The sequence below is a fragment of the Strongylocentrotus purpuratus genome, unplaced genomic scaffold, assembly GCF_000002235.5.
Source record: "Strongylocentrotus purpuratus isolate Spur 01 unplaced genomic scaffold, Spur_5.0 spur5_scaffold_21, whole genome shotgun sequence".
In the NCBI taxonomy this organism is placed as follows: domain Eukaryota; kingdom Metazoa; phylum Echinodermata; class Echinoidea; order Camarodonta; family Strongylocentrotidae; genus Strongylocentrotus; species Strongylocentrotus purpuratus.
Window position 1 is genome coordinate 29,797,265 of NW_022145607.1, and position 21,389 is coordinate 29,818,653.

The window sequence follows — 21,389 nt, forward strand, 5'->3', positions numbered from 1 at the left end:
ACAGGCTTCGAATATTAAAGCAATCGATATGTCTTTTATATGCCGAATTGTAACAAAAATTCTTACCTTATTCTTTTATTGAGTAAAGATTGGTTAAAACATCCGGAAAATCTGAGACACTATTTGTAAATCTTCGCTGGAAAAATGACTTAAAGTTTCAATCATTTGGGAATCGCAGGCAAAAAGCATTGTATGGTGTCCGCGCTCACAAAAAGACAATTTAACTCGTAAACCAATGGTGATCGCAGCATGAGGGCATATTTAAAAAGACTATTGACCGGTAGACGGGTATGAGGGCACTTTTTAAAAGACTATTGACTGGTAGGCGGGTATGAGGGCACTTTTTAAAGACTTTTGACTGGTAGACGGGCATGGCTAAAATCACGACTCCAATTTCGAAAAATCAGATGGCTAGATTTCTATATACTATGTTAACCCGAGGTATGGGGCTAAATAAACCAAGACGTTCAGGGGGTAAAAGTACACAAAAATATAAAACTATGTTAATGCATTATAAGTACCCATTTTACCATATGCTTTTAATGAAAACAAATGTTACCACAACCATTCCAAAAAATATCTGAAGTTAGACAAGCAACTTTAATTTCAAATTCCTATGTGCAAAGTTCTACGAAACACTTAAAAGTATGGTTAGAAAAGTAATAACACACTTTTCAAATGAAGTAGGTATAAACATCAATCAATATTAATCGAAGGGGAATCGAAATGATATTTGTAAATTAAACATGCCCCCTCTACCACTCCCTTTTAACAAAAACTACTTTTTGTATAAATAGCTAGATAAAGTTACCGAAATATATGAAAATATGGGCTTTGCTATATGTCAGCATCTGTTGACATGTAATTAAGATTCGCCTAGGTTTAACCAACTTAAAAATAATAAATATTTGAATGTTTCCATGTTATCGCCAATATTTTTTTTTTTTTTAAATAAATGCTCACTATACAAGAAAAACTCTACAGTTCGTTCATCTCGAGATAAAGCTGTATTCTTTGTTAACCCGAAGAGTGGGGCTAAATATACCAACACTTCTGAGGGGTTAAAGTGCAAAAACAAAAATCAAATAATGTTACTGCATGACACGTACCCATTTTACCATATGCTTTCATTGAAACTAATATACTTATTTTAAAACGAATTAACCATAACAATTCAAAAAAATTATTTGAAGTTAGACAAGCTACTGGAACGTTTAATTCATATGTGCGAAGTTGATAGAAACATTTAAAATTGTCCTGAGAAAAGTAATAAACTATTTTTATAATCGAGTAAGTTTAACATTGAACTAATACAAATTGGAAAAAAAAATCAAATTAGATCTTTAAATTCAGGCTTGTAAACTTTTATGCAATTATATAAGAAAAGATAACTAAGTAATAGACGATTTTAAATGAATGAATCATATCCATTGTCCAAGAACAATTAAAACTTAATTATTAGATGATAAACTGGATTTCTATGCAAATTCGCCAAGAAATATATTGGAATCAATAACAAACAAAAAAGGATTTTTTTTTTCAATGAAATAAGCAATAACGAAGATCGTGTCTAATTGGAGCTCCTGGATTCTTTAATCTTATTTATACCAAGTCGTTGATAATCAATAAATAATAACTTAATTTCAGGAAAAGTAAGATAACGAGTTTCTAATGAATTGACCAGAAGTAAGCCAAAATCATTTCATAATCTTTGAATCATGCATGTTAAATAAAATTAAAAACATCACGAGGAGTATATAAAAAAGGGAATAACACGATGAATTAATTTTCAATTAATTAACATTACCAACTCTCATATATAATTCGTCATCTTTAGTTCATTAATACGCACTATGGAAACCGTCAAAAGATATTGTGAAAATCTTCACCATAATCGTTTTTTGAATAGATGGTGTCGAAGAATTATGTAAAATAAAAAACACGATCGCAGCTACTTTCGAAAAAGCCTAAAGCAATTCAAATAGCCTTGTGTGTCACCTATTGAAATATGCAAACATGACAATGACGTTTTGCATAATACGAACATGATTCCAATGGGATATGCAATAGGGTATTACAACTGCTCTTGAGACGATTTTTCAAAAGTAGTTTCAATCTTGTTAAACTTAAACTGAACAAAACCAAACCAAACAACTAGAACAAAGCAAAGAAAAGCAAAATAAAAACACAACTTAAACTCAGCCAACAGCATGGCTAACGGGGGTTGCTTTCAAGAGCAGTTCGCTCCACCACTGTATTGGTCGAGAATTCGGTCAAACCACCCTTGTGGTAGTAGCAGTAGATCAGATTCACGCCCTTGTTATACACACCGTCGCTAGGATGATCTCCAGATTGTGTGGACTCGTCATCAGTCGCCCAGAAGTGCCATTCCTTCTTCACCGACATATCGTGAACCTACAACAAAAATCATATATTTTCTTATAGCACAAATGTTTCTAAGCGCTTTACATCAATTTGTAAAAAAAATAAAAAAAATCCATTAAGGTATCTTATATAATTATGAAAAAAAAAGTTATAAAGTAAGTTCACAAAGAAAGTATTTAGCAATATAAAACAAAACATAAGGAATGAACAATAAGGAGGATTATACAAAAGTTTCAAGTTAACATAATTCTACATGTAATGCATTCGTAAAGGTACCACATAAAGACAAAACGTAATAAAAAAAGGAACGGAGAAGTTAACAATATATAAATCACACAAGTTTAACAGACGTCTACAAGGTAATTACATAGGGCAGTTAATATATAGATAATGACAAAAACAAACAAACGTCGTTTTACAGATTAGAAGAGTAAAATGATTACGTCGACTCGAAATCGGACTTTTCGGATTGACCTATTTTTATTTCAACGGACAGATGGATGAAGAAATTACCCTGCTATAATTTATTTAAAATTGATAAAAGATGTCCAGATCTCAGGCTAATAGAAGGGAAGCAACGACACTCCAAAGCCCATAACTTATGTACCAAGTCCAACAAATCAGAATAGCTCTTTATCTCTAAAATGGAACTGATACTATTGTTTGCACTTAAAATTGCTGACCTGCTCTAGTGTACAAGACCAACGGCCCCCTTTCCCTCTCCTTGGGATTTCGAAATGAGGATTACTGCTTAAATAAAGGGAATAAATCTTCGACTTGGTTTTGAACTAGGGACCTCCGAAATACAAGATAATGGCTCTACCATCGAGCCATCACGCCTCTTTAAGGTAAAACAATTGAACAAGAATTTTGGCCTCACTTAGTTTTGATTAAGTTTTAGGTCAGGTTGAATAGTTATAATCCATCATGAGCTATTAATTTCTATGTTTTCAGATTTTATTCAAGGCGTGATACTGTTGTTCAAATACGCTATTTTAGGCTTAACAGTGAACCTCGATTCTCCCTTTGCTTGGTCGCATTGTGATTGAGTGATAATTGTTTTTCCTTATATGAAATCCATACTTTTTGAGGTTCAGCAATATGATTATAATTGATTTTGGAATGATGTCTTCATAGTGATTGTAAAGTCATTTCCAATTGTTATTCTTGGTTAAAAATATGTCGGGTGAGGGCTTGACCCCTCTCCAAAAATGGATATCAGTGTGAAGAGAAAACGTACCATTACTAGACATTGCCGGCAAACTACTACTCACCAGTTGACAATTACCAAAGCGTGTCAAAAGCATGAAACTGGCGTCAGTGGGGAGGTATATTGCCTGTGAAGCAACGCCATCATCCCGGCAGCAGAAGTTGATTTGAGTGTCTGTCCCAGAAGGGAGAACGCCTTTATTTATCAATGGTTGGTCGTAATCATCTGGGTAACCCCAATCTATGTAACCAGATGTGAAGCCTGAGAAAAGAGCAGGGCAAAAAAAAAAAAAAAAAAAAAAAACACGTGAGAAAGAAGGTGAATATCCCATAGCCCATGTCATCCTAGTCTTGCACCATAGAGGGATATACGGGCACAACACACACCCATATGATTATGTTCATTTCATCAGATGCCCTACAAGGCGGACTGTTATACAGTGCGTGCCAGAAAATAAAAACGAAACTCGAAAAAAGCGGTTAATATCAGAAAACTATGAGCTGCATATGAATAGAATTCTCAACTCAATAGAAATCTATGTAAAGGAAAATATTATCCCCAAACTTCGGAGATTATAATTAAGCATTTCTTATTATTTACCAGACAAAAGTGTCTATATAAATGAAACAGCTTATTGAGGGTTATGTGGGTAATTAGTCACAAATGATACAAGTAGCTACGGTCGTACGTAAAATATATACAACAGCCTTCAGGATCACACAAATATAAATGTAGGTCTACAAGAGTGCAGGATTCAGACCGTGTTATGCTTAAGAAATATTTGAATTAAATAGAAAAAAGTAGGCCAGTGATTTTTTTGAGGAAAAACAAAATTACGAATTTGGCCATGTGAACCAATGAATACACCGTCGTTGACCTCTAACTGGGAATCACGCGGAGCTACGTAAAGGCTCGTTCAGCTGCCGGAACCCCCCCCCCCCCCATCCCCGCCGAGGTTCTTTTATGTTAAAGTTTCAAAGGTTCTACGCTTATAACTCATTTTTATAAGATAGGAAATGTGAACCTTATGTATGCACTGTACGACATCATTTAAAACAATAATAATGATAAAAAAAGAAATCAAGACGCTGCGCCGGCATTGCCTCTTTATATCCGAACAAGGTTGTAAAGTTGTTGATGCGTGCTGTCCAGTATAACTAAAAGGGACTTTTAGATTCTGCACGACGAGAACGTGGACTGCCCTTTTAAGGCACTGGCAGTGACGTCACATTGCCTTAAAAGGGCAGTCCACGTTCTCGTCGTGCAGAATCTAAAAGTCCCTAATACATATTCAAGTAAATACTCACCTTGTGGGCATGCCGAACCGTATTGGTAGATGCAATAAGATCCAGGTTGCCATTGCCAGCTAGAACCAGGAATGGTAGTTACGGTTTTCATGCAAAACTCTTGTCTCGAAAAAACCTCCTCCATCCAACCCGCAAAAAGCATATTGTTGCTCCATGAGTTATCTTGGCCATCTCCGTCATAGTGTTGAAAGCGAGATCCTTCATCCCAATTTTGAGTAGGGCATCCGTTGTAAGGCTTGGGAAGACCGTAGACCCCTGCTGGCCACGTTAGAGGTATTTGGATGGCAGGATCTTACCGATAAAACGACAACAAGTCATTGACAAATCACATCCTGAAATTTGCGGCTACTTTTGTAATGAAATTATGTTTTCCCCTCCGCATTACTGCCTTTTTTTTTCTCGTAATGATGTTTGTTTTAAACAGTAAGGGTAGGTTTTGCCTTATTTTATTTTCATTTGTTGTTGTTTAGCTATCTGTTTTCTTTTCTTTTTCTTTTCACTTTTCACAATAATTATATTTTTGTAACACACTCAAATCTATCCAATATTATATAAGTATTGCTCTGGAAACAGTTTAGATATAAAGAAGCCTTTCATTTATCACCCCCTGATAAACACAATGAAACGTGGGTAGATTATTTCGCTGGCATATGAAGAGTTAACATGCATTTTTACTAAGCAACTGTGTACCCATACTTAAATTTTGCTATTGTTGCTTTAATTATAGTGCTATAATGCTCAAATTGATTATCTGGCATTTATTCGTACAGTACTCAACCAAATACGAATTATTTTCCAAGGAACACTCTTTCCTCATTACATACAGAATTCTGCTTGTGTAACTGTTTTAAAACCTAGGTATACGATTTTTTTCGGGTAAATGTTAATAATCATCTGAATTCAATACATGTTTTATTTTGTTGTTTTGGTTTGAGTCTTTGTTCAGCCACGAATACAATTCATACGTTTTATTATAAAACATGGATCGACCTTTATATAAGGATTGTTTCCTTTTATATTACAGCCTATTCACCTTATCGTTACGTCCCAGTCCAATAATTGTTTAATTTGTAGTTTATGTAATACATCTGGGCCCCGTCTTACAAAGAGTTGATATTGATCGGAATCAATATCAAGTCCCTAAATCAGTATCAAGTTTGCAGTCTCCCATCTCTTATGTACATAGTTGCGATTGATATCAATCACAAATAAGTTGCGATTGATATCAACTCTTTGTAATACAGGGCCCTGATTAATTTTTTTACTGAATGAAACAAAATTGAATTTTACAGAATTACTAACTTAGGAGCGTAAGTAAGGACAAATGTTTTACCCTTCCATCCCAGACACATCTCTTAACCCATTGTCTTCCCGAACCGGGTCGTCCCTATATTAAGCCTATGAGAATGAAATAATTCGATAACCAATGGGTTCAGTCTTCACTCCTTAAAGGCAGGCTTTACTACTTCAGCCAGAAGGGATTAGACCACCAAGCGAGCCAGCGAGGTCACTGTGACAGGTGGCTATCTCATTAACTCAGTTCTCATTTAACATAAGAAAAAGAGGATCATGGGGGACCAACAGGCACCGATTGGGGAAGTTTTCTATATAGAGGGAACAAGTAACTACAAGTAGGACAGTGTGCCTTTAAATGCTAGCCTCCTTTCTTCCCCTTATTCTTTCTTTCTCTCTTTCTTTCCTTTGATTGTGCAATGTCTATTCGTTTGAAGCCATTGAGTTAGAGCCGCTTTTACCACCTATATCATTACGATTGAGAATTTTAGAAACCAAAAAGGTAGGACATTGTTGAAGAAACCCTTCAACCTCGAAATCACTTCAAGGGGGAAAGTCTGACAGAAAAGAAAGGAGAAGCAGATCAGTTGAAATAATGAAAAGCCGATAAAATTTAAGTTAACAATCTCCCTGCGTCATATCGTGCTCATCATGGGGTAGATCTACGAAACTGTATCCAGAGCAAGAATAATACATAAAGGTGTCAACATGGTTATCATGGAGCTAATCAAGAACGGGATTGGGCAACTTTTAAAAGCCATTTGATGCACCAATAACAGCAGTCCTCCATGAAACAAAGGCCCAATGGTGAGAGTAAAATAAATGACACGCCTTCATGCAAGGAAAATGCAATCGTTGAAAAAAAAAATTCAAAGTGCACACCATCCATGGCAAGGGCGGGACATCCCTCTCTAAAATATGAATGCTCAACATTTTCTTTTGACTACATCTTTGCTCAAGAAATTAAAACCAGTTGCGCTATTTCAAAGTTATTCTCACTCAATATTCCTGAATTTAACCATGAAGACAGCATCACTACAAATCCATTATTTGACTATGTCCATACTTTCTTTCACTCACTAGGTCATTATCAAAAGACAAAATATTTGAAAGTAAGGACTTCTGGTTTCATTCCTTTGGCTATTTTTTTTTGCCATGCACCCTATTCCCGTAAAACCCTGTTCATAATTTCCTTCACTCTCCCTATTCAAACCCAATTTTAACGTTTAAATTTCTTTTTGCATTATTAGTTTTGTTGTAGCTATTTTGTGCCAATTTCCCGTATTCCCGTAAAGCCTTGTCCGCCTTTTCTGTCACTCTATCCCTATCAAAAGACAAATAAAATGTTTTTTTTTTCTTCATACCTGTGCTCTTTTCTACTGCACGCCATTCGCCGTATTTCTTTAGAGCACTGTCCATATTTTGTTTCACACTCTCCCTATCAAAAGAAGCGGAGCAGTGGCCATCAGATATATATGTATCTAATCCCGTCCAGTATTCGTTTCCGAAGATCTCTGGCATTCCAATCATTTTTACGCTGATGGGCTCTACAGGAATAAAGACGAGAGAAGACAAAAAGTAGAATTATAATTTATGTTTTGCTCATGTCTGGAATTAAAAATAAATAAATACATTAATGGATAGGTCTGTCCCAAAACATGCTGCATCTATGTACTAACGTTTTTGGAAAACAAGCATTTTCAATTCTTATTTACAGTTTATTCTTAATATAATTAGATAAAATCGCTCTGAAATACTACTATATATTAAAGTGACTAGTTAGCATTTTGAAGGTTGATGAAAAAACGGCGTAATTTTTGTATGAAACTTTACTAAGCATATTCCTTCTACTGTAACCTCTAACATGCAAACAATCCTGAAAAATTCTCAAACCGCAAAGATCGTTATGGTTTTCTTTGAAGGCATCACTGTGCGACACCCTATAACAGTAAATTCTCCATACTAATTTTTGAATTTTCCCAACCGTTTTTTCATGAAAATAGGACATAAAACAGGCTTTTAAAAAAACCTTTCAACACTTCAATGTTTGAATTGGTATATAGAGCTAATTCATTGCTTTTTGACGATTTATATTCACCTAGAATTTAATTAAATTGAAAAAAATATAGAAGGGAGAAATCTGGAATCGATCAGATAAGTTTTCCCCAATTGTCATCATTAATAATGTTTTTTTTTACTCAAACTGTCAGATTATCTTTAATTGTACATCTAGCATTGAAGTCACTGCATTAGCATCATTTTCTCTCATCTGAACAATGTTACCAAGTCCCTTTAACCTAACGTGCTTAATCAATTGATCAAATTATTTGCCTCTTTGATATTTATTTTCTTTAATTGACTAAACAATCAATAATTATAACAACAATAATAATAATAATGATAATAATTACAACAATAATAATGATAAAATATTGCAAGTGCACAAGTGCAAACGGTTTTAACATCATATCTACATAAAACAACCAAATAAGATACAACATAAGAAAGAGAGAGAAAAAAACAAGAAGAAAAGATACTATATAAGACTATAATTGTGAAATCAAACAGATACAGTTCACCCCTCCCCACTTTGTATTTAGCTTAGGAAGAACGAGAAATCCAGAGTTTGGGAAACGTACAGATTCTAGACGGCATGTTATTATTTGTCAAAGTCATTTTGTACTGCGGTGCAGAGCCATGGACACGAGGAAACAAAAGCAAAATAATTTTAAAAAACAATGCGATCACTCAAAGGAAGCCAACGGTGTGCTTTAAAGATACAATGTCCCTTTTGCAGCCAACATCGAATTCTGTAGAATTTTGCAGGAATTATGAATATGTCATGTTTGTCCCATCTGTGAAATATGAACGTTAGCAGTGTCGAAGTCAAGTTATGCAAGGAAACCCGTTTACTTTCTAGACTTCCATGTAAAACACTATGAGTGACTGACTGACAACCTTTTTTCTTTGGTAATAACATACATAAAATAAGCTGTAACAGGTACATGAGCATGTGTCTGCATCAATAACCCACTACTTGTAATGGTCAAAATTAAACTGATTTAATCGTCGTGCAGTACAAAACGTACGACCATTCGGTACAAAGGTCTGAAAATCAGACTATTATTTAGGTGATTGCAATCACTCAAGTCGATTCGACAACTCATGGTCGTTATTTTGCCACAAAAAGCCACTTTAAAATCTTTTCGTTTTGAGGGAAGTTCTAAATAAGTATTGTCTTTCAAATGCCGTTGGAATTTCAACCTTTTAATTTTTGTAAACCTGCAAATGGGACATAGTACCTTTAAGAACTGTTCTGATGTGACTGTGCCACTACACAAGCAGTACCATTCTGTAGCCTAATTTGTGTAAATGGTACAAGTTGGTTGTGAAATATACAATAATGCTACATTAAATTACTTTTAAAACTGTGGACAAAACATGTTTATGTTCTAATATTTGATCAACTACGACAAAAAAGTCGTTAAATACCCTACCGTTTAAATCCTGGGATCCAATTGCATACTTTGAGTAACTGCTGCCAAACTTGGTTCCACTGTCCATTGCGCTATTGAATGATTCCATATCAACCGATACGGAAGCACTGAAGCCATCATAGACACCTGAAGCCTGGATGCTTCCTTCAACCTATACGATGGAAATAATATTGATAATAATGATAATGATAATAACAACAATATTAATAATAATAATAATAATACTGATAATAACATTTTTCTTCTTCCGGCTAGCTGTACAAACTGGAGCAGAGACAATCAGACCGCTATTAAATGTGACAAAACAGCAATTTAGCTGAATGAATTCACGTCATTTAAATTCTAGAGCACTGTCAGCTATCTACTAGCTTTAAAAATAAAGTGAATGTATTTTTTATGTTTTTAGCCTGATGTTTTTTTAAATTTCACTTTTCATCTAAACAAAGAAGATGCCCGTATTAATGTAGAATGTAACCTGTGATGGTCGGGCAACAACATGGAGGGGAAAACAAAATCAAGTGACGTATTAATTTTGTGGATGGGCCCTCGATTTCTTTTGTTTGCGCCCTTTGATTGTAGTGTAACATTTCCCGTAATCCTAACCGAATTTGATTATCTCTTCTTAGAATTATCAGTTACAGTTTTGCTGTTCGTGAAAGAAATTGCTCTATGTGGGATAAGCCATATTTGTCTATTAAACTATATTTTTCTTGGGGGGGGGGGGGGGGGTCCCGAAATTTGAAAATTTGACCGATCGACATTCCCTTTCGTTAAGGGGGGGGGGGGGGTAAGGTCATCCTTTTTAGGTCGTCCATTAGGTTTTTTTTTAATTTTATTTTTTAACCCCAACCCCCCCCCCCTGCGTACGCGCCTGCCCACACACCACACACGCGCGCACACACAAATACTTACCTACACGCATACATATACATACAAATGCAATTCCGCTGAACATTCTTACATTTTGAGCTGCGTAATTGACGAAGGATGATCGTTTTTCTTCGAAGTTTTCACCTTTCCTGATTCCCAAATTAACCTCTATAACAGTATGCTATTAAAGAAAAAAATATTTGTAATTGTTATTATAATTGTAACTATTAATATTATTCATTCGTTTATTTACTCATTTACTTACTTATTTACTGTTTCTACTACTACTATTTATAATAATGATAACAATAATAATGATGATAATGATAATAATACTAACAATAATAATGATAAGAATAATAATAATTCGATTTATAAAGCGCATTTTTTTAGAAGATATTATCTAATGTATTCATTATTAATTTATTTTACCTGTATTTATTTGTTTTACCATGACAAATTAGAAAATAAAACATTTTAAGTAATAGGTAGACAGATACAAAGTACAATAAAAATTGCCGGGCCTAAAGAAGAACAGCATTAATGCTGATGAGATCATTTTTAGATGTGTATTTTTACCGTTCCCCAGTCTTCCATGAATTGCATATACTTCGTCTTATCTGCTTCCGTGTAGGTCGCTGGAAGAAGGCAGCTTGCGGACACGAAGTCGGGTGTGAGTAGGCTCCCCGTGCGCGCAAGATCCATCAGGTAACGTGCTCGCCCACGGTTTGTGATTGTCTCGTTGCTAAGGAACACAGATCCTTTGCTAGACGTCTTGTCGGCCACTTCTTGGTAACCTGCAGTAAGTTTTACCATTATATTTTCAAAAGGACGAAACGATAACAATTAAGAAATTGAAACAACAAAAGAGAAGAAAAAAATGTTTTATTGAGTGACACAGGCTAGGTTACGGTGAAAATACTCGTTCCCTCGGATAGGGCGTTACACTTATTTTTATACATTCTTGCTTCACACATATTTTGTTAGAGGTGATTAGTACACATTAATAATAATATCAATTGCTATGATTTAATTCCGAAAAAAAGAAATACAGTTTTAGACACTTCACTGTCACACCATCCCAAAAGGTCATCAAATAATGACATAACATATCTGTCGATTGAAAACTAAACTAAACTCTTCAAAGGTCAGTCCTTAGAATAGAGGTCCAAAATGGGGACAGAAAAGGCCTGATTAACTTTGTTTTGTCCTTGTTTTGTTGCCTATCACATAATTTTAAAGGGTCTGTAGCATGGGAATTACTGGTTAACGCCATCTACGTCTTCTTTTGGACAACTACACGTAAACAAATGGACTTGATGTACTGGGTCAGCACGCGCAAGCGTCCGCGAAACAGACCGAAGTTCTCCTCACGCTTCAGAGGAATGTAATTTATTGTTCGGTATGCTGCCGGTGTGGGGTCGGACTCGTTAGGGTTACTGAGGTATTAAAGGCAAATCGTTTAAAGATAAACTTGAGTTCTGGTAAAATAAGAAAAAGAATTCTCGCAGAATCAAACGAAACTTACACTGAATGTTCAAGATTACAAATAAATGTCATTTGCCAAACAATTTTGGTAGAAAATGTATACTGGCTGAGTAATGAGCATAGAAAGATAAGAGAATCAAGGTAAGTAGCCCGACACCATTTGTGTAGTCCGGCCCATTATACACCTTTCTGTGTACAGTGCTTGTTACTTTACCAAGACTGGGTCAAATTTATTATAATTTTGATGACTCCAGAACCTTGCAGTACACACCAATACTTACATGCTACATGATCATTTTTTCCTGATCCATTCCACACCCTTTCTTTCACAATGCAATTGCATGACCAGAACTCAACTTTATCTTTAACAATGTTAAATCTCAGATGCATGGCCCTACGTGTTATCAGTGTCTGTGATATACCGTGTGAGTTAAAAAAAAGTTTACACCTAGAAAATTGCTAATTATTTTTTAAAATCATCTATGAACAGTAAATTATTATACATCTTATGAAAGAGTGTTTTATCCCAAATCATTTGGTGCCATTTTTGTGTGGTATGTATTCACGCTTGGATGAACAGGTGGCATCGTTTGTGAGAGTGCCAAAATCGACCTGCGCCAAAGTGATGCCTACAGTATGTATTATGTTGGGATTAGCGGAGTGAGAGAATGGATTGAATGTATCAAATGAAATGCATTGCATATGTTTTTTGCAAAGGACAAAGTCACACACACCCACACAATCGCGCAAAAATGTTCGTTGATATTTGATATTTGATATGTGTGGCATGATTAATTATGTTAGGGGTGTTATTTGGATCTGCAAAGACCGAATTAATACCCAAATCCCAATTGTTTTATTCAAACATCACATAGGCAATTTAGGCGCAAGTCGATTTTTGCACTCTCGCAAACAATGTCAGCTGTTCATCTAAGCGTGAACACATACTACACAAAAATGGTACCAAATGATTTGGGATAAAACACTCTTTCATAAAACATACAATAGTTTAATGTTCATCGATGATTTTTAAAATAATGAGCAATTTTCTAGGTGTAAACTTTTTTTTGACTCACACTGTAGTGTGATATTGAAGCCCTACAAAAAAAAATCACGCTTCACAATCATCACGAAGTGCTTTAAAAAAGTAAAAAATCTTTGAGTGACCGTTTTTACGATCTTCATTTTCTCCTATTGACTGTAGCTCTATAAAAATCGTTAGGAAAACGAATTTTTAAATTTCGATTTCCAATCATAAATATCTTGATAGTCAGACAGGCGATCAGCTTGTAAAAGTCATGGGGTTCCTGACTGACCTAAAGGTTTACAATTATCATTGCAGCATGAGCTAAATCCAAGATTTTGTTTCAGAATCTGAGACAAAGTTACCCGATCCCTATAAGTGGAAGCGGTCGACTTACGGGCACTTGCAGCGAATTGGACCTCGGCCGCGACACCTACGTATCCACCTGAAAAGAAATAGATCGAACGAGATTGGCATGACTGGTGTTGTTGGCTGTTTCCTCGGGTACAAAGACCAATGGGTTTTGGACTGAAGGTCATGGAGAGGTGGACGGGCAGGATTTAAAATAGAATCCAACTACTCTTTAAGAAATTAGAAAACAATCATAAAAACAGACTGGTGAACGTTTAAGTTATTTCGGACAAAAATAGGACAGACTTCGAACTGACTGAATATGTAATGCCACTATATACGACGTAGTGAGGAATAACATAAAATGACCCCAAAATTAGAATTGTATTAAATGTATGACTCATATATTGTTCTTATTAGAAGACCTATAATAATATGCTATCCATATTTTAGAGCTTTATAGGCGCCCCAGGGAGACGGCGAGAAAAAACATGAGTAATAATATTTTGTACACGACGAACAGGAGAGTTGTCCGTGACTACGTCACAATCAACTGAACAAATTGGCTATTTAGGATTCACATGGATGTATTGATCTTATTTCTTAAACATTAACAACTCTCTTATTATGAGTCCGATTTATTTCAAACTTTTCTATTCTGTTTCTCTTATTTTTTCTGCTTTCATGCAGAAGAATGATTGCCCTTTAATATGGCTTAATAGACCGATCCTCGAAAGACGGACTTCCCCGGGCTACGGCAGCTGAGTAACGTCTTCCTCTGTCTACGCTCATTGATTTGTGCATGCCTAAACAAAAATGCAATATTCGATATTTTGAAAAACTGAAGCCACTTAAATCAAATAAATAGTGCCTAATTCATCCCTCATTACAATCTTTAAATAAAAAAAATGAAGTTACACGTTATTTTCTCATGCAGTTTGTGGTTCCTAAGGCCTTCTACAATATCGTATCACTTTGCAAACATAAACAACTTAGTTTGCTTCCATTGCCTCTCTACACGGTCCGTTAGCGTTCTTCTAATTATTTCATCTTCATCTTTTATATCTCTTATCTCACATACCTCTCATATTTTCGTTTGCATTTACCCGTCTTTTTCTTTCTTAGCTTATTTTTCTTTCAATCTCTTCTTTTCTTTTCTTCTCCCTTTGTTCTTCCCCCTTTTCATTTATTTCCCTGCTCGCCTTTCCTCTTTTCCCCTTTCCTCCTTCCCTTTTTAGCCGACAAAGGCGGCACATTACCGACATAAATTTAGGGTGTGGTGGTGTCACACTTCCAACCCCCCTCTAAACAACGCCCCTGTCTGCAAAGGTCCACTGATTTCCCAAGTTTAGATGACACTCACCTGATACTTCAACTTGCGCGGCGAGTTTGGCAGCGTAGCTTTTCGTACCAAAAAACGTTGAGAGTGATGATTTCGAATAGGGGTTTTGTTGCTTTAAGTACGACACCTCATCAGGAATTCGACTCGACTGGTCAAACGTTTTTTTCCCTTCGTCATAAGTGAACTTGAAGATTTTTCGACTGAGCAGTAGACCAGGATCTACGCCTCCGGTATTTAAGTCACCACCTTCAGGGTTACCATCTATAATGTTGTAGCCGACGCCGACATACTTGACGCCGTGCACGATCGGAAGTTCATCCGCCGTAACCCAACAGCGCTTGACATCTTGAATTATTACCAGGGTAGAGATAATAAGAAGAAAAACAGGTTTTCCGCCAAACATTCTGGATGGCCCGCGAATGCTACAAGAGATATCAAGAAAATATGAAAATAATGAACGCTCAGAGAAAGCTACCGATTTGGCGGTCGCCTTATATAGGAGACGCAGGAAGGCGGTGACGGTCTGATTATTTACATCTTATTTAGAATGTTCTCTATAACATGGTGTTATTTGTATAACATTCTAGCAAAAATAGCAGATGTTTCACTAATTTGAAAAGTTAACAATGTATTTAGTAATTTAATTATTGGGGGGGGGGGGGTAGAATTTTTTTCTCGTTATAATTAATCTGGGATAAGCTCTCAAGATAAATCTTCAATGTAATTCTAATCCTGCTGCCTTAATATTCTGCTAATTTGATATCAGTATCGATTACCCCTTTAACATAAAGTCTTATCTTGGAAGAATAGATTTTCAGATTTAAAATGATCTATAACCCATCAAAATAGAATGTTCCCAGCTAAATAAAAAAGGAGATAAAAGCAAGTCTTTAAAACGTGCGTATCACGCATCACACACGTATACACACGCGCGCGCCCAACGCACCAACCCACCCTCACACACAAGTATCAGGGACTTTTAGATTGAGTGGACGAGAACACGACGAACGCCGACTGATCATGCGTGTCAACGTACTCAACTGCCCATGTTGACTACAATTAGAAATCTTTTAGATTGCACTCGATGATATACATGCATGCAGGAAGTAACACTATGAACATGACGGACAAAGAAAGAGGAAAAATATACAGTTCCTCACTCTACCCTCAACAATTGCTGTGGTAGACAAAAGAACATCCCTTCACTGCTATTAAGTAAAAATGTGTAGAACAGGTGAATATGCATATGTGACACCTGTTCTACACATTTTGACATAATTATTATGTTCCTTTGTCTACCTGATGAACTGTATATTTTATGCGCACGCGGCATATACTAGTACCGTACTAGATTTAGGAAAATCAAGGTTGACGCATTCTCGATCGCCGATTTAGACGACGTGACGCATGCGCAGTGCCTTAAAATGACGTCACACGTTGCAGTCAAAGCTGTCGACGGGCAAATCTAAAAGTCCTTATTTTTGTGGTGATGAGACCCAGGATTAAAACTGAGTAACGTCTTAATAATTAGTGTTTCTTAAAAAGCGCTTTACCAGAGATACAACTTAAAAATGAAGTTGAGTTCTGGTCATGCGATTGCATTGTGAAAGAAACGTAGTGGAAACATTCAGAAAAGGTTGATTATCTAGTAAAATAAGTATGGGTGTGTACTGCAAGGTTCTGGAATCATTAAAATGATAAGAAATTTGGCACAGTCTTGGTAATGTTACACGCACTGTACTCAAAAAGATGTATATGGGACTACACGAACATGTGGCCTAAAAATGTCATATTTAGAATATTAAGGAAATTGAAGAGCGATTCTTTTCAGAGAACTTTTTTTTATCTGATGTTCTTCCACACTTGCATAATACAATGAGAACGCTCACGAAATTATTTCTCCCCTCTTCCCAGAACTCAACCTTTTCTTTAACCACCCCAAACGCTCAAATTAAACCCCGGTCACTGAATTCTGTTTACGATTCTGCACATTCCAGTGCTCCCTTCTCTTACGGGCGCGCACATGCTTATCCAGCACATTGACGTTTGCAACATATCGGCACATATAATTATCAGCACATCACCAACTGCACGCAACACAGCACATCCCTCTCCAGGACAGCGTTCACGCTTTTGGGAGAGTAATTCTTCAAGGTTCAAGGTTCAAGGTACCTACTTAACACCTGGGTAGAGAGGATAAATGTAGATAAAAATATCTTGTTCAAGGACAAACAATGCCGTGGTAGGGATCGAACCCACGACCTTTGCATTTCCAGTCGAGTGATTAGACCCACTCGACTATACGAAACCTATATACACCTCTCGTCTTTCGAACGATGACGTTAAAGGTCCGTCACACACACATAAATAACGAACCCCCCCCCCCCCCCCCCACCTCAGTGTTATTTAGGGTACGCATATGCGTGTTCCCAGCACCCCCCCTTTTCAGCATAAGTCTGGTGCGTAAAGTCAATACGGGTAGACCTTTTTCTTTTGTTATACGAGCCTTTTCAGCACCCCCCCCCCTTGTCAGCATAAGCCCGGTGTGTGAAGTCAATACGGGTAGACCTTTTTCTTTTGTTACGAGCCGGAGATTTCGGGAACACGCATGCGGTCCCTCCGTTCCCGGAGTGGGGGGGGGGGGGCGAATCCTATACTGTATTCAGGTATAAACCGGGCTTAAGGTGCCAGGTAAAATTGCAAGAGGTTTAAATGCAAATACTGGATAATCCAGTGCCCATCACCGTCACTGCCTCAACCATGGCAGGCGAAGACTTTCCAGCACATATCATTTGCATCATTACCTTTGGCGGTCCCGAAAATGTTACATACGCACCCTACCAAACAATGTCTGTAAAATATTTAGAGGGGCTATAAAAACTGAGAGTACAAATTAACGCTTAAAAAGAAACTAAAATACATGATTCTGTACATACTTGTTATTTTCTGTACCGCTATAGGAAACGTTCATTAGTCGACACTACACGTTTTAGATTACACTGAGCATTTAGTAGATGTTATAGTTTGCTTACCAAATACTTTGGAGAAATCTTGGCGACTGATTCTTTCTTCTAAGGCGCGGCACGAAAGACGCATCTGTCTCGACGTATTAAACGACGTTACAGCTATTGTTGTAAAGTGATTTTACACCTATATTCGTCGGTATTTATGGAGGTGTTTGGACTGCCAGATCGCGTTGATCGCGAATGCCACGCCCATACGTTTTATGTTGACCAATCAAGGGTCGATGAGATCAAACATGTAGGCGCAGGTTCACGGCCACCAAATCAAATTGGAAAAATCAAACCGGACCATATGGTTTTTGGTTGAATAATGCATTCTCCGTAATGAAGTCCTTGGCATTGTTTTGATTAAATGAATTTAGATTAAACAATTAATATTTTGATGCTAGTTTCTCTCGTCTTTCATTGAGAGTGGGTAGTCTCGATTCTTTGAGAGCATGTTGGTAAGTACAGTAGTGTGGCCCAAGCTCGTATTGGATTCTTTCAATCTGATTAATTTGGTTTTCAGTTAGCCCAAGTGCTAAACATTTTTAGATTTGCCGAACAACAACGTGGATTGCTACGATCGACGTCCTTTTAATGCACTGCCTTGAATGGACGTCACACGTATCAGTCCACGCAAATCTAAAAGTCCCTAATACCACGGGACGAATGTACGTACAGTAGACACATAATAAATCATTTGCTGGAAGTTTTAATCTGTTCAATATTTTGAGCATCAAGTATTGTGCTCGCTCGCTTGACAATATCAATCACATGACCTGACCTTTTCAGATCATTTTGAACCAGCACTCTAATTTTACAACCGACACTTCACTCAATTCATGATTTCCAATGCGTATTGGGGGTGCACTTATCTCTGAACACATGACGTGTACATTCAATACAGAACATTAAATTAATTTCATGTAAATATGCGATTATGATTGATTACTATTCAATATATATTTTTCCATATTTATTCAAAATTGGTCTCGCAGCTTTAGCTGAATCGTACATATAAACAAAAAAGAATATAACTGTACTATACCAAAATATCACAACGGTTAAAATGATACGCGATTGGTCATGGTAGATGTGACCCATATATTATATCATGTCTATCTATCCTGGTATTCTCCCAGTTTGGAGGTTGATAAGAAAATATTGCACTCATTTCTGTTATCTGCCATTCTAGTATGCTCCTGCATTGTCTCCCCCTCCATTTCACAAAGACTTTTTTCAATGACAAATGACAAAAATCAGTGACAAATCTGTTGATAACCAATCAGAAGCAAGGATTTCAGTAGCTTATAACAAAAACTGTCATTTGTCACGGATGACAAGTTTTGTGAAACGCCCCCAGGTCTTTATGTTCTCCTCCCAGTTGGTTTCTCGGCTTCCCTCTCGGTTTTCTATTTCACCTTCTAACAAATCTTTCTATGGACCCTCAAGTCTTTTAATATGATCAATTTTGCTAGCCTTTATTTCTTGATCTATTTCATTGAGGACATTTTGTTTAAGCCATGCCATGTGAAATATCTTAGTCTTCAAAATATATATAGTATATATTCTTATCATTTCCAATAAAAACCAAATTTCAAATGATGTGATTTTCGTTTATGTAACCTTGAATACTCTTCATGTATCTGCTCCATACAATAGAACAGACCAGTCAGCGATTCATCATTCTCATCCCAAGTTCAAATTTCACTTTTCTTGCTGTGAATTTGTTTTATTGCTAGGAATGCATTTCAATCCTATATTTTGTAGGGTTTAAGGGAATTGAAATTGATAGACTTCATTATATAAAATAATTGCGTCTTATTTCCCAAGGGTAGCCTATTAATACCGCTCGACCTGTGTTCCCTGCAATTATTATTACTGAATATGTAAACATGCTGAAAGCACGTTCTCCGGAGTATCAACGTATTGAGGTCATTGGCCTGCCTGCCACGTCGCGTTGATCGCTATTGCCACGCCCATAATTGCTCTGCGAACCAATCACGGGTGGTTGAGAGTACGCAAGCACAAGATCACGGTCACCATAATTTGCAATCGGACAAATAAAAGCGGGCTTTATGGTTTTTTATTGAATCATCGCAATTAATCCTTGGCATCGTTACAGAAGTACAAGGACATTTCTCACAGCTAATTGAATTATCTAACTTTATGTAAATTTGCCAGTATGCTTGATAACTAGTTCGATTTCAAAGTTAAAGTTCAAGTTTAAGTTCAATTTTTGTCCACTGTCTCATATTACGTATATAATAAAACATAAACTAAATAAAGCAGAGGATTACCAGAATCGGTACAATAATTTTGCAATTATTAAATGATGTACATTCTCCTTTTAGTGATCATATACATTGCATCATTATCACAGAATTGCAGAAAATATAATCATTCTTGATTATATTTTAATTTGAGAATAAGTGAAGGAACTTTAAAAAAAAAAGCAGAGCTTGAGAAGCTATAGGTCCCCTTTTAGGAATAAAAAAAAAATCAATATTGTATTCAAGAATGAAAACAGGGATAAAATGATTAGTTTAGTGCAAGGATAGAGAGGGGAAAGGGAAGAGAATAGGATAGACAAGGAAGAAGGAGAATGAGAAAAGGTGAAAGAACAGAAAGGAGGAGGGGGAAGAGAAAGAAAGAAAGGGGGGAGAGAGAGAGAGAGAGAGGGTGCAGCATCATAAATTCACAGGAGTTCAAGCAAGTACAAGGTAGTACGCGGTTGTAACAATAAAGAACTGTCAGGGTTATGAGGAGAAGCCTATTGAAATTTACAAAGGGAGAAACCTGCTAAAGGTATGTGCATGATTTTGTTATGATATATACATCTGAATACATTAGGGTTAGGGTTGTCAAGACTTGCATCCACAAATAATCGTAACCATGAGTACCCTGCTTTATTGGAGAGTACACACATTAATGAATAGGATACGTTCATGTAATGACACCTTTAATTCATTTAACAAGTCATTTTGCAAAAAAAAGATTTCTTTTCAGGTACCGAAATAAATGAGCACAAAGTGGGAGTATTTGCCAAGGTTTCCTCGAGAGAATTCCAAAACTTGTGTCAAGTATAGAAAAAAGAATGTTTTGCTGACAATGTTCTCATTCTCGGTAAATGATATGAATGAGAATGTCGATTGTGATACTTATGGTGTTGTTGGTTTTTTGAAAACATAATATTGAATATTTCAAGTACACTGTTGGTCATAATGGTGGAATATTTATTTTTTCCCCAGTTTAGGGAAGGATTTAAAAAAATTATTTATTTCTAATAGATCAAGATAATGGCATACATTCTCAGATTCTATTGAATAATAATTTGCGAGTTTTTGGTTTGCGTGACTGCTTAATCATATGTGTGCTACTATGCTAATCAGCTAGGGAACCTACGTCCTTAAATCATAATTGACAGTAATGAGGATTAATGCCTCACAAGAGGGCACTAATATAGCTGATCGACACGATTTTTATCCTGGGGCCTCACAGTAACGAGGCCATTGCTTAGCCCCTGAATCATGACTGTACGCAGTGTTTGCTAGGGTACGCGGCCCCTTCCACAAATCCCCCAAAACGAAAAAAATGCAATAAATTGTCAAAAATTC

At 36.4% G+C, this 21,389-nt stretch overlaps 1 protein-coding gene across 2 annotated transcripts; it reads right to left on the minus strand.

Moving 5' to 3' along the window:
- Positions 1 to 518: 518 nt before the first annotated feature.
- On the minus strand, positions 519 to 17,916 carry LOC754760. 2 transcript variants are annotated; one of them, XM_030994461.1, is made up of 10 exons: positions 17,800 to 17,916; positions 14,789 to 15,189; positions 13,472 to 13,519; positions 11,142 to 11,359; positions 10,654 to 10,743; positions 9,693 to 9,843; positions 7,560 to 7,742; positions 4,903 to 5,193; positions 3,660 to 3,856; positions 519 to 2,415 (listed from the first exon to the last, which is right to left on the minus strand). In XM_030994461.1, the coding sequence occupies exons 2-10, from the start codon at positions 15,168 to 15,170 to the stop codon at positions 2,215 to 2,217; spliced, it is 1,761 nt and encodes a 586-aa protein (XP_030850321.1). In that variant the 5' UTR covers positions 15,171 to 15,189; positions 17,800 to 17,916; the 3' UTR covers positions 519 to 2,214. The 2 variants fall into 2 exon arrangements, with proteins under 2 accessions (XP_030850321.1, XP_030850322.1); XM_030994462.1 differs by lacking the exon at positions 10,654 to 10,743.
- Between the last annotated feature and the right edge of the window lie 3,473 nt (positions 17,917 to 21,389).